This window comes from Rhinoraja longicauda, chromosome 6 (assembly GCF_053455715.1).
Source record: "Rhinoraja longicauda isolate Sanriku21f chromosome 6, sRhiLon1.1, whole genome shotgun sequence".
Classification (NCBI taxonomy): Eukaryota; Metazoa; Chordata; class Chondrichthyes; order Rajiformes; family Arhynchobatidae; genus Rhinoraja; species Rhinoraja longicauda.
In genome coordinates, this window is record NC_135958.1 from 13,525,160 (window position 1) to 13,539,839 (window position 14,680).

Genomic DNA, 14,680 nt, shown 5'->3' on the forward strand with positions numbered 1-14,680 from the left:
TTTTCTGCAAATGACTTTGGGTTGGGTGCGGCACAGGCAAAATTAGAAGCGATCCTGCCACTGATCTCATCTTCACGTCCCCACCTCCTTTCCGCCTTCTGCAGAGACCTCTCTCACCACAACTTGGAGATACAACGTGGAAACAGGCCCTTTAGCTAACGAGTTCACGCCAACCATCAATCACCCGTGCACTTGTTCTATGTTATCCCACTTTCACATCCTACACACTAGGGGTAATTTACAGAAGCCAATTAGCCTGCAAACCTGCACGTCTTTGGAATGTTGGAGGAAACTGGGGCAACTGGAGAAAACACACTCGTTCACAGGAAGAACGTACACTAATCAGGGTTTACCCCAGGTCTCTGGCGCTGTGAGGCAGCAACGTTCATGCAGTACCACTATGCCACCATTAATTTGGCCTCCTTGATTTGCTCCTCCCACCCGATCCTCTTCGCAGGCACTGACCCTGCATCCACAGGATATGCAACACTTGTCCTTTACACCTCCTCCCTCAGGGTCCCCAACAGACCTTCCACGTGAACCATAGGTTTACTTGCTCCTCCGCCAATCTCCTCTAATACATTTGGTGCTCTCAATGTCGCCACCTCTACGTCAGTGGAATCAAGCGTAGACTAGGCGACTGCTTTTTGAGTTTGAGTTTATCAATCCACCAGGGTACGTTGGAGCTCCTGGTTGCAAGCCATTTTAATTCCTCTTCCCCTTTCCATATCTACCTGTATGTCTTTGGCCTCCTCCATTGCCACAGTGAGGCTACACACAAACTGGAAGAACCGCACCTCATATCCTGTTTGGTTAACCTACACCTCAAGGGCAAGAAAACGTTGAGTTCTCCAATTTCAGGTAACCTCCCACCCTCCCTACGTCATCTTTCTCAGTTCCTCCCCCTCCACACACACAGTCCTTTCCACTCCCCCACAACGTCACCCCGTTCTTTTGCCCTCCATCTGTTCATCTCCTACCCTTCCCTAGTCCCTCTGCCTGGTTTTACATTTCACTGCTCATCTTCCTGCTTTATTAGATTCCACCCTCAGTAAACCCTTTTGTCTTCACTTCATCTCCAGCCTTCTTACTATCTCCAATCCTTCTCTCTCCCACCTGACTCATTTGCCAATCAACCCCATCTCACCTGAATCCACCTTCACTTACTAGTTCTTGCTCCACCCCTTCTCCTCATCTCTCATCCACATTCTCCCTGTTTCGTCATCAGTTTAAAGAAAGACCTGAAATGCCACCTGTCCATTTCCCTCCACAGATGCTGCCTGACCTGCTGAGTTCCTCTAGCAGTTTGTTTTTTGCTTAACATTCCAGTACCTGCAGTACTTTCTAGTTTCAGATCAGCTTTTAATATTGCCCTGTGCAGACGTTTACACAGAAGCTTTGACGGAGATTTTAAAGACCGCTGACCACAGTCTTAGTAAGTTCTCAGGAGTACCCTCTAAGAGGGGAGAGAGAGAGAGTTAGTACTAATAGAAAGATTTTAATTATTCAATAAATTAATTTCTAATATGAATGCCTCCTGACTGCCGCATCATTCTATGATTCATGTAGGAAGGAACTGCGGATGCTGGTTTTAACTGAAGATAGACACAAAAAGCTGGAGTAACTCAGCGGACAGGCAGTATCTCTGGAGAGAATGAATGGGTGACGTTTCGGGTCAAGACCCTTCCTCTGACTGAACTTCAGTCTCAACCCAAAACGTCACCCATTCCTTCTCTCCAGAGATGCTGCCTGTCCCGCTGAGTTACTCCAGCACGTTGTGCCTATCTTCATTCCATGACACGATGAATCAAGTGGAGAGATGCGACATTCCCCTTTATTTTTACTGATTATGATCATGTATATGTTAGGACAGTACCTTTGATTATGGTTTTGCCACAAACTGTGACATAGAGGTTGTTTGCCTTGAACGTCTACCAGTGACATGCAGTGTCATTGTTTACATTGGCCATTAAGCGATCCTGGTGAAACCAGACTTGGGATGCCATTCATTTAAGCCACTTGCTTCAAAAGTGTCAGGGACAGCCATTTGTCTACTCACATCCAGTTCACTCTGACCAAATGAAAACTGTTTTTATCTTCAATAGCAATCTAAACTAAACTTGGTGAAATTCATTCATCCAGGTGACCAGGCAAACCCCATGAAAGTACTTTCCCTTAACCATACATATCACTCGACCAAAGTGACTGAAAGACTTTGAATTAGCCATTTCTCTTGCTAGGACCCTGTAATGCAAAAGCTGGTTACTTCACTACAAACATTACAACAGTATTGACAACTCAGTGGTGTTGCATTAGCTCTGGGGTGCTTTGTGTGACCCACGATCATGAACAACATTGAATAATTTCAAGTCCTCCGTTTCTTCCTCTTGCTTTTCCTAAACCCCCCAGTAAACCTGAGAAGTGTCTGGTTCCAGTTGTTTGTCAAATGGGTGTTGGGAATGGGGTGTTGGTCTTTGCTGCTTATTTTATGCCTCTGCCAACTGACCACAATGTGACCCCAATTCTAGGTCCACACAAAAATTAAAGCTGAGCAAAAGATGGTAAATATTAGAATAATTAAGAAGGTTGGTAGATGTTAAGGTTTGGATGGCTGATACAATAAACGGTACTGGGTCTAAATAAAGATTGATGGATTGTTGTTCGTATTTCAGAAAGCAAAATCTAACCCCCTTTTAAATTAAATGGTCAACAATATATTTCTCTAAATAAATTACACTTTTCTATAATTGTCTCTGGAACATCGAAGGCAGAGGGGAACAAAGTTATAAAATGATATAAATGAAGCACAGATAGGGTAGACAGTCAGAACCTTTTCTGGGTAGAAATGTCAAAGACCAGAGGGCATAGCTTCAAGGTGAGAGGGGCAAGGTTTAAAGATGAGTAGAGAGCTTTTTGACAGAGAGAGTGGCGTGTGCTTGGAACGGGCTGCCAGGGCCAGTGGTTGATGCAGATACGATAGTGGCATTTAGAGACTTTAGGATAGACACCTGCATGTGCATGGTATGGAGAAATATGGATCCGGCAGAGGAGATTAGTTGAACTTGGCATCATGTTCAGTGGCATAGACATTGTGGTCTGAAGGACCTGTTCTAGTGCTGTACCAATCTATGTTCAATGTTAGTATGTCTTGTATTTGGAATATTGATGTGCTGAATCCACACGTTATCGACACTGTTCCTTTGTATGTGAAGGTGCAAACCTCCAGATATCGTGGTGTGGCCACAGAATGTGGACCAGGTCAGCAGACTGGCTGCAATATGTTGGGCGAACGACCTCCCCATCATCCCCTTTGGTACAAGCACAGGGCTGGAAGGAGGCGTCGTGGCCCTGAGGGTAGGCACACTACATTAACATGTGATTGGACATCAGATGGAGACTGAAAATGATTTAGTCCAATTGACACTAGTGTCTTAATTCTCTGTGGAAGTGTGGAATTGTCTGCCACAGAAGACAGTGGAGGCCAATTCACTGGATGTATTCAAGAGAGAGTTAGATATAGCTCTTAGGGCTAACAGAATCAAGGGATGTAAGGAGAAAGCAGGAATGGAGTACTGATTTTGGATGATCAGCCATGATCATATTGAATGACAGTGCTGGCTCAAAGGGCCGAATGTCCTACTCCTGCACCTATTTTCTATGTTTCTATGTCTATGTTTCTATGTTAACTCTAAACAAAGAACTGCACCAGGGTTGTGCTGGCTCCAGTAGACTGGGAAAACTAAATTCAATGATGTGATGGTAAACAAGCAATGGCTTACAGTTTACAAATGAATATGTAGTTTACTGCAAATATATATCCCTTTAAGGCATGAAATTCCAAAAGGGGAAACAGCCTAGTGGCTAAGAAAGGAAGCTAAAGATAAATTTAGATCAAAGGAAAAGGCTTATAATATTGTCAAAAAGACCAGCAAGTCTGGGGATTGGGAGATTTTTAATTTCAGCAAAGGAAGACCAAAACATTGCTAAGGGAGGTGAATGTGGAATATAAAACAAAGTAAAAAAACTGTAAAATATTCTATAGATATGCAAAAAGTAAAAGATTATCAAAAGGTTATGTGAACCCCTCATGGATAGGAAAAGAAGAAATCATATTGGGGAATAAGGAAGCGGCAAAGAAATTAAACAGCTACTCTCTGTTTATTTTCATGATAAAGGTGTGTGAATGCGATTGCTATGAAGGTGATCTCAAGAGGTGTTTTCAGAGTTCTTTGTTGAGGTTCATTTGCTATGTCTATGCAACAACGAATGATCAAAGTTTGATTATGAAAGGGAACCAAGGGATACTATAATTCATGTAATGACACACAGATTAAAAGGGGTTGTGATCTCGCTGGCTCTAGACTCTGCACTGGGCCACTTGGACAATAAGAACTTGTACGCCAGGCTGTTGTTCATCGAGTACGTTCAACATCATCATCGCCTCCAAGCTTGTCATTAAACTCAAGAGTACTGTGCCTCTGCTCCATGTATTTCGATCCTCAACTTCCTCATCAACAGACTGCAATCAGTACGAATTGGACAACAACATTTCTTCCTTGCTAATCATCGTCACAGGGGCACCTCAAGACTATATGCTCAGTCCCCTTCTCTACTCACTCTATACCCATGACTGCCCAGCCAAACACATCCTCAACGCCATCTTTAAATTTGCTGCCGATGTCACCATTGTTGAATAACAGGTAATGATGCCTCAAAGAGTACAGGAGGGGGGTTGAAAATCTGATTGAATGGTGCCAGAACAACAATCATTGCTCTCGACGTTAGCAAGACCAAGGAGCTGCTTGTTGACTTTAGAAGGGATTTGCCGGGAATGCAAGGACTTTTGGGCCTTGGACGTACCCTAGCAGCAGGCCTGCTTGCCTACTGTTGACCCAGGAAACCCGCCTGAAGAGGGAAGCCGCCAAGCCTGGCCCCTGCCTGCCCTCGAGGACCAGAGAACCGGAGAGAAGGGTGGAGGGAGTCGGCAATGGCAGATGTTAGAACAAAGAGCCGGTCCTTATTGGGTCCTTGGATTAATTATGATCGACCTCTGTAACCAATAGGTCTGGTGCTGCAGACAGTTCTTGATAATAGCTGCATGACAGCCACACTCACATAATCCTATTCCTTTTAAATAACTCCTTTTCTTTATAAAAATGTACGATTGCTTTTGATGCAACATTTACCAAACCTTCCAAAAAGAAATGCCAATCATAGTTTTGAAACACTCGCTCATTATTCTGCTCAAAGTAACCGAAATAGTACTTTGACATTTTAAGGTGATAATTTAACACCAGCCTCCTGTAACAGACAATTACAGTACAGCATTTCACGTGTTATCCTAGAAATATCTCTATCACTTACCACAGGTAAGTGAAAAGCGGGTTAGTGTGCTGTTTGCTGCTAACTTTCTGTGTGCCGGTGTGTTTTACACACTTATCACTTTCTACTTGCACTATGTGAGTAAGTCTCTCTCTCTCTGTGTCAGTTGTCTGTCTAGAGGCTAATCCTCTGCTGTGCGTCCTCAGGCACTGGGACATTTCCAGCCCCAGACTAAAGCTTCAGTAGATCTCAGAGGAGACATGCAGCTCACAGGCCTACTGGCACATGGGCACATCGTGGAGCTGGTGAACCGAATTCCCCGCTCAGGGCATATCCCCCCCAATGTCTTGTTGGTGTCTCGGGAGAGAGGAGGAATAAGGGAGCAAACGGCATCTAAAAAGCTGGAGTGGAGTCCAAAGACAGACTGATACGGTCAAATTCCAGCATCTCTTGCAACCAAACTGGTCCCAAATGGAATGGTTTGCATTCCTTTGATCCCTGCCAGGGAGGTTAGAAAAGGGGTCGGGTGGTCTCCTGGCATTTGGACAGCTGCATAAATTCTGCTTGTACACGGAGCCTGGACAAATCATTCCACTCTCACTTTAGAAAATTAACACCACAAGGGCAGCAGCAGGCACAGCGTCACCGTATCTGGCTGTTTCCAGCTTCTTTGAATTAATTGCACGTTTACAGTCTGGGTGGGGCACTGAGCTTCTAAAGGTGGGACCCTTCATGGATGTAAGTACAGTTATTCCTGCAGTAGTAATTACAACATACGCCTGTGTAAAGCTAAAACAATGAGAAAAGTATCATCTTGCACCGTGTTATTTAATATATGGTTGAGGGAGTTTTCTGATGTGGATTGAGCAGGCCAAATATGCACCATAAATGGTCCTCAATCTTGGTTGCAGGCAGAAGACAAACTTCCAACCTAGTCTTAGCATCAGAAATCAGACCAACGGTACTGAGTGGTGAATTAAATGGATTAGTATGAGTCAAATCTGTAGTAAAGGTGATTTATGAGTTGGCACTCTCCTAGTTTGACACTCGGGAATGCGTGCGTGGTCCCCTTCATCCTGAGCTATGTCCCAGATTACTGGTGATGCTTGCTTTAACTTTTGAGCAACTCAAGGAAGTTCTGTTCTCCTCTTGCCTGACATTACTATGATGTTGTACTTGGCTTGGGCGGGGAGTGGGTAGGGGGGGATAATTTAAAAAAAATCCTTTTGAACTATTCCCCATTCTCATTGCCCTCTTATATTTGACTGTTATGTTTTTCATTCTATTTACAATTTTTCCCTCATGTCTTTCTTTGGATCTGAACGGGCCGCTTGAAATTTAGGTTCAGCAAAGATGATTGTCTGTTTAAAGTTGACTCATATATTCCACGCAACCTGTTTAGTAATATATAGTTCAGAAGTATTTCTGTTTATGAGCTGATAAAAAGGAGTAAACTATGAAAACCCTTCTGTTGCTGTTTGGCTAGATTGTAGTTAATCTATACCGCTGTTCAATTTGTACAGCTCTTCCCATTTGTCAGGATATCATGCCTAACAAAACGAATATCCATCTCCTACTCAAAACCTTTAACTGACCCAGCAACCGACCTTGTGGCTGCTTGGGGAAAGGAGTCCAAATTTCCGCATTTCCGTTCAGAATTTATTCTTATTTTCACTCTCGAATTTTGAGACAGTTCCCATCCTTGCTTGGTATTTGCCTGTCGCACTTTGATCTGATCACTATGCCCCTTTGTACTGTGCACAATGTAAAAGCAGTCAGGTTTATGCAACGTGCCCTTGTAATTTAACTCTTCCAGCCCTGAGATTCGTGTGGTGAAGCTTGTCTGTGTGGGATATGGAAGGAAACCAGTGCACTGAGAAGGTAGAAACATAGTTGTAGGGAGATTGTGCAAACTCCATGCAAATAGGAAGAGAGGTCAGGATCAAACCCAGGCCTCTGGTGCTGTGAGGCAGCAGCTCCATTGGGTGCACCATTGTTAGATGGATGCTGCTTTTTAAGGGTTTTAATTGATTTCCCACTTTTAAACTATTGGAACAGACGCCATCACACAAACTGATTTATATCCAAAATAAATAAGTATCTTGTTTACTTCAAAGCATCTCTATAAATTATTCAACAAAATTGTTCCTGCCTTTCATTTGGGTTTCTCTACAGGAAGTCCCACTAATAGGGTTCCTATTAAACCAGGCGCTTTCTAATGACACCTTCCACCAATTTCTCTGCCTGGTTATTACTATTACAGAACATTAGAGACAAGAAGAACAACCAACTCAACCCTAACCTCAGCGCAGAACTAATCCCTAGAATAAACAGTTTTATTTTCATTTGCGAGATACTAAAATGAAATTTAAACATGCTACGCAAACAGAACATTTTTCAAAGGTAGTTGCAGAATACAATATTGTGCTATAAATCTATTTTTTACAAGTCTGGTCTTTAATCACTATATTTTCTAATTAATTCATGGCAACGTGAGTGTCACTGATCTGTATCACCCATCCTTAATTGCCCTCAAACCAATGACTTTCAGGACACTTCAGAGTGTTTAACTCATCCATATTGCTTCCAGTCCTGCCTCACATATGTACTGGACTGGTTTCAGTGTCTGTCCTACAAATGCTTTCTTAATGTTTGTTCTCACCACCTTGCCTCCTCTCTCCCAGTGACTAATGGAGTCTCTGACATCTGTTGCTTCTTTTCTCATTAGGGAGGTGTGTGCTTTGACCTCACAAAGATGGATAAAGTCGTGGAACTCAATACAGTTGACTTTGATGTGACAGTGGAACCAGGAGTCACCAGAAAAAGCCTGAATAACTACCTGCGAGGCAGTGGACTCTGGTTTCCAGTGGGTAAGTTTGGCTTAAGTGTGCCCATGAAATGGACCCTGAACTCCTCAGGACACCTGATCTCACAGTGCCACAGCTGGTCGAGCTGCTGATCTCACAGTGCCGCAGCTGGTCGAGCTGCTGATCTCACAGTGCCGCAGCTGGTTGAGCTGTTGATCTCACAGTGCCGCAGCTGGTCGAGCTGCTGATCTCACAGTGCCGCAGCTGGTCGAGCTGCTGCCTCGCAACACCAGAGAACCGGGTTCAATCCTGATCTTGGGTGCTATCTGTGTGAAATTTGCACGTTCTCCCCGTGACTGCATGGGTTTCCTCCAGGTTCTCCGGTTTCTTCCCACAGGCAAGTAAGAATTTCAATGTTCCATTTCGGGACATATGACAATAAAACGCTCTTGACATCCCAAAGACGTGCGGCTTTGAAGGTTAATTGGAATCTGTAAACCAGACCCTATATTGTAGGGAAGGGATGGGAAAGTGAGATAACATAGAACTGGTGTCAACGGGTAATCGAAGGTCGGTATTGACTCAGTGGGCTGAAGGGCCTGTTTCCATGCTGTATCGCCAGACCAAACTAAGCATATTGATTATCAGATTGACCTCCTCAGAAATGTACACATCCTCTAACCAGTGCTCGATTTGCCAGCAAGACAAAGCCAGCAGCACCTGTGGCTGCATGTTTGTTCTCGCCATGTATGGTTGCATTATTCTGGACCTTGCCCTGTGGGAAATTATTCTGATTTTACTACATTGTCTCTGATGGTGCTATGAAAGAGATTTCACAGGTGAAGTTTTTCTCGAATAAAGATATCAACGCTTATAGTGAGGTCCTGTTAGGTTTAGTTTAGAGATATTGAGTGGAAACAGGCCCTTCGGCCCACCGAGTCTGCGCTGACCAGAGATCCCCGCACTATCATTGTACAAGGGACAATTTAGTGGGCAAACTCCACACCGAAGGCAGCGAAGGACAGCCTTGTACAATTTCACCAAGCCAATTAGCCTATAAACCTGTACGTCTTTGGGTGTGTGGGCACCTGGAGAAAACCCACGCAGGTCACAGGGAAAATGTACAACCTTCACATGGGTCCGATTTAATAATCAAGAGGTCTGCAGCGGTTTAAATGTCATAGACAGCATCTTTCAATAGGAATTCATTAAGTCTCACCCGAAATAGGGCAGCACGGTGCAGCCTTACAGCTCCAGGTAAGGTGACCAGGGTTCAAACCTGCCCTTTGCTGCCTCCTATGTGGAGTTTGCACGTTCTCCCTGTGACCACATGGGCTTCCTCTGGGCGCTCTGTTTGTTTTCCAATCCCAAAGATGTGTGGGTTAGTAGGTAAGTTAATAGTAGGCCTCTGTGAATTTCTCCAGTGCGTAGGTATATGGCCTCTGTACATTTCTCCAGTGTGTAGGTATATGGCCTCAGTACATTTTTCCGAGTGCGTGGGTATATGGCCTCTGTACGTTTCTCCTAGTGTGTAGGTATCTGGTAGGATCTGGGGAAAGTTGATGAGAAAGTGGAGAGAATAAAATGGGATGAGTTTTAAATGGGTGCTTGATGGTCAGCATAGACTTGGTGGGCTGAAGGGCCTGGTTCTGTGCTGTCTGACTATGAATGTATGATGGTTTGCTTGCGTTGTGTCCATTATAGGAGTGGTGGGCAAATGGGGATAATGGTAACGCCTGTTGGGGGTTTGTGGTGAAAATGAGAATCCATTCAGGTGGAGGGACGGAGCAAAGCGAAGAAGAGACGAGGAGCCTTCTGGTGACTCCTCACAGACTCCCTTTTCTTCCACAGATCCGGGAGCGGATGCTTCCCTGTGCGGAATGGCCGCCACCAGCGCCTCGGGTACGAATGCGGTACGGTACGGCACGATGAGGGAGAACGTGATCAACTTGGAAGTGGTGCTGGCTGATGGAAGCATCATGTACACAGCAGGAGCAGAAAGGAGGTCGAGGTACTGAAAGCAAGTAAAGCATAAAATACCACTCCTTGTTAAATAGCATTTTATCTAGTCTGAAGAAGGGTCTCGACCCGAAACGTCACCCATTGCTTCTCTCCAGACATGCTGCCTGTCCCGCTGAGTTACTCCAGCATTTATGTGTCTGCCTTCAGCATTTTATCTAACATGGCATTCTATAGTTCCTGGAGAAGTTATCTCATTGAGTCACACTAAGTTCTTATTTAGATGAGGCTAGATGACATTTCAGCAGGCTGAGGGGGTCTATAACCTAGGGTTCATAGTCTCAAAATAAGGATTGGCCATTCAGGACAAGGTGAGAAGACATTTCACCCAAAGGGCAAGGACTCTTTAGGATTCTTGCCCTAAGAGGTCTGTGGTCGCTCAGTCATGTAGCAGTCTGAAGACGGGTCTCGACCCGAAACATCACCCATTCCTTCTCTCCAGAGATGCTGCCTGACCCGCTGAGTTACTCCAGCATTTTGTGTCTACCTTAGTATATTCAAGACGTTGATTGATGAGCTTCTGAATATTAAGGGAGTCAAAGAATATGGGGTTAATGGAGGAAAATGGTGTTGGGATAAAATATCAACCGTGCTCATATTGAATGACAGAGCAGTCATGATGGGCTGAATGGGCCTCACCTGCTTCTATTTCTTATGTTCCTAACATATTTGGAATTGATGGGTCCTCTGATATCCTTGGGGAGCTATAGAATTTATCAGTGGGTGAAAACAAACAGTTTGCACCAGAGCCTCATTTTCTCCAATACATCCCATTCCCATCAGCCTCTCGTCAGGCAGAAAACACAACATGATGTTGCTGATTAAAGTGCAAGTGTCCATCCGGCTCCAAGTCAAATAGGCTGAAGTCCTGCTCCCACGTACATTAGGCTGTGATCATTCTTCTTCTTGCGTTTGAGGCAGCAGAAATTATGTAACCCCCTCCAGGCGCTGTAGCCAGTGCAATGTGGTGTTGTCAAGGGCCGTGAGGTCTACCCCTCCACCAGGGGGACGGAGGACAGTGCAGTTGAAAATGATGTGCTGCGCTGTTTGCTGGTCTGCTCCACACACACAGGCTGCTGATGGACGCAACCCCCAATGATGCATGTTGGCGTTGAACCGGCCGACCCCTGTGTGGAGCCGGTTCAGGGCGACCCACTCGTAGTGGGGCATGTCCGAGCCGGGTGGGGCTGTGGTGTTCGATGCGACAGTGAATTGAGGAGGTCGCGATGTCTGTTCCCAGCTGGTTCTCCATGCTCCTCGTATATTGAAACCGGAGCCACAGAGGGGCGCTGCATGATGGGTGAAAGGGTGACGAGATGACAGGCGTTGAGGTCCCAGTTGCTGTGAATCCTGGGCGAGGTGGTGCAAAGGATGTTTGGCGTCCGACGGAGCCTTGCACACCAGCCTATGAGTGAAGAACTCTCTGCGAAGCTTGGCGGGTGCGATACCTGCGAGCACCGGCAGGAGATCCGTCGGAGTAAGGCGTAGGCAGCCAGTGATGATCCGCATGGTGTCGTTGAGGGTGGCGTCTAGCTTGCAAGTATGAGCGCTGCGGCACCATGCTTGGGCGTTGTTGAGACTTTAGCACGGAGAGCTTCAAGGTGTTGCTTGTAGGTCAGCTGCCGATCTAGTTTCACCCCGAGGTATGTAGGAAATGGGTTGTAGGGTAGGGATGACCCATTGAGGGTGACGGTTAGCTGGCGTTGAGCTTCCTTGTTGTTCAGGTGAAAGGCCATTGTGGTGGTTTTTGCCACACTCAGTTTTAGTCTCCGGATCTTAAGGCAGCCCGCGACAAGTTCCATATCCGCCGAGAGCACATCCTCAACATTTGACCAGCTCTCGTCCGAGTGCAGTAGGGCCAAGTCATCTGTGTATCCATACTGGCGCGAGGTCGTGCGTGGCAGATCGCTGATATAGAGATTGAAGAGCATGGGGGCCAGTACCGAGCCTTGGGGGACTCCGTTTCTTAGGCATAGCAGTCGGCTTGATTGTCCGTCATTGGTCTTGAGTACAAAACTGCAGTTGGCAAGGATGTTGGCAAGGAGCCGCACTAAATGGCGATCAGGGATGGTTCGGAGGAGCTTCGAGATCAAGCCCTGGTGCCACACAGAATCATAAGCGGCGGTGAGGTCCACCAGTGTGATGCCTGCCTTGTCACCCAGAACAAGGGGCCACAGTTTAAGAATAAGGGGTAGGCCATTTAGAACTGAGATGAGGAAAAACTTTTTCAGTCAGAGAGTTGTGAATCTGTGGAATTCTCTGCCTCAGAAGGCAGTGGAGGCCAATTCTCTGAATGTATTCAAGAGAGAGCTGGATAGAGCTCTTAAGGATAGCGGAGTCAGGGGGTATGGGGAGGAGGCAGGAACGGGGTACTGATTGAGAATGATCAGCCATGATCACATTGAATGGCGGTGCTGGCTCGAAGGGCCGAATGGCCTCCTCCTGCACCTATTGTTTATTGACCGTTTTCGAAACTGTCTTCGATGTCGTTGGTCAGCTTGACTATTTGGTGCAGCGTCCACGCCGAAATCCGGCTTGTTCAGCGGGTAGTTGAGGGTCAATGATTGGATCGAGCCGGGCCAGGAGAAGCCGTTCGAGGAGCTTGTGGAGAGGTCTGGTGGACCTCTGGATCTATAGCCTTTCCCACCTCCACCCCCACCAACCTGGACAATGCCTACTCAGCCCTCTGCAAACTCCCCATCCCCATCCCCACCAACCTGGACAATGCCTACTCAGCCCTCTGCAAACTCCTCATCCCCACCCCCCAATCCCCATCCCCATCCCAACCCCCACCAACTTGGACAATGCCTACTCAGCCCTCTGCAAACTCCTCATCAGGGCAGCAAAGAGTTCCATTCTTCGCGGCTATCATCGCCGGTACATCCCCACATGGGACGGAGAGTGTGACGCATGCTACGATGCATTCCTGTACGCTGAACCTGGCGAAGAGGCTGCCTCCAAGGCTGCGGAATTGACAAACTGCCTTGACAAGAAGTGCAGAGAGCAGTGGGAAGAGACAGACGTGTAAGAAAGAGCTGCAGATGCTGGTTTAAAATCGAAGGTCGACACAAAAAGCTGGAGTAACTCAGCGGGTCAGGCAGCTTCTCTGGAGAGAAGGAATGGGTGACGTTTCGGGTCGACTCCCTACAGACTGTGATGAAATGAAAAGATGTTCGTTATAGGCTCATCTGCCCTCTGGGGAAATATGATGAAACGCAGTCCAAATCTACAGTTAATGTACAGATATGTACCTTACATTAGTTTATGTTTACCAGGAGCAGAATTAGGTCATTCGACCCATCAAGTCTATTCCGTCAATCAATCATGGCTGATCTTTCTTTCCCTCTCAACCCCACTCTCCTGCCTTCTCCTCATAACCCCTGACACCTGTGCTAATCAAGAATCTGTCAATCTCCACCTTAAAAATATCCTCCTCATCTCCTTTGTAAAGGCACGTCCCTTTATTCTCTGGTCCTAGACTCTCCCGCCAGTGGAGACATCTGTTGATGGGCTGCACAGCCTGGGAGAAACGTGTTGAGTGCACACTGTGATAAAATGTTCCTCCTGCAGGAAGACGTCCGCCGGGTACAATCTGACAAATCTCTTTGTTGGCTCAGAGGGAACGCTGGGAATAATCACCAAGACAACACTGCGTCTCTACGGGATACCGGAGTCCATGGTGTCTGCAGTCTGCACGTTTCCAACAGTCCAGGCTGCCGTGGATTGTACGGTGCAGGTGCTGCAGTATGGCATTCCCATAGCAAGGATAGGTAAGGCACTCTAACATTATACACGGGGTATAAAACAACATGTTGGAACTGGGTTGTGGAAACTGCTGAAGTATCACGTGTGAAAGAACAGATATTGCTCTGTACATAATAGATTTCAGGATAACCCCCAACCCAAATGCATACGGAATGTACTCTGATGCAGCATTATAGCAACACATAGACCACAAGCTCTAGACTACTGCAGTGCAATGCTCTAAACACAGGGTGACACAGTAATACAGCTGGTAGAGGTAATGTCTCACAGCACCAGTGACCTGGGTTCAATCCTGACCATCGCTGCTGTCTGTGTAGTATTTACACGTTTTCCTTCTGATCTTGAGGGCTTTTTTCCAGGTGTTCAGGTTCCATGTCACATTCCAAAGATGTGCGGATGGGTAGATTAATTGCCCTAGGTATGTAAGTGAGTGGCAGAACTGGGTGGGGAGAATAAAATGGGATTAGTGTAAATGGATGCCTGATGGTCAGCCCAGAGGGTCAAATACCCGATCTTCACGCTCTATGAAACATAGAAAACAGGTGCAGGAGTAGGCCATTGGGCCCTTCGAGCCAGCATCGCTATGCTATATGATCATGGCTGATCATTCAAAATCATTACCTGTTCCTGCTTTCTCCCCATATCCCTTTATTCCGTTAGCCCTTAGAGCTATATCTAATTCTCTCTTGAAAGCATCTAGTGAACTGGCCTCCACTGCCTTCTATGGCAGAGAATTCCACAGATTCACAACTCTCTGGGTGAAAAGG

The 14,680-nt window shown here is 46.2% G+C and overlaps 1 protein-coding gene across 1 annotated transcript in view; it reads left to right on the plus strand.

Annotated features, from left to right (window-relative positions):
* Positions 1-14,680, plus strand: part of ldhd (lactate dehydrogenase D) — a 38,256-nt gene that overhangs the window by 5,791 nt on the left and 17,785 nt on the right. The window contains exons 3-6 of the mRNA XM_078400487.1: positions 3,213-3,354; positions 8,051-8,192; positions 9,981-10,140; positions 13,719-13,918. Coding sequence (XP_078256613.1) covers positions 3,213-3,354; positions 8,051-8,192; positions 9,981-10,140; positions 13,719-13,918 — 644 coding nt within the window. The remainder of the gene's footprint in view (positions 1-3,212; positions 3,355-8,050; positions 8,193-9,980; positions 10,141-13,718; positions 13,919-14,680) is intronic.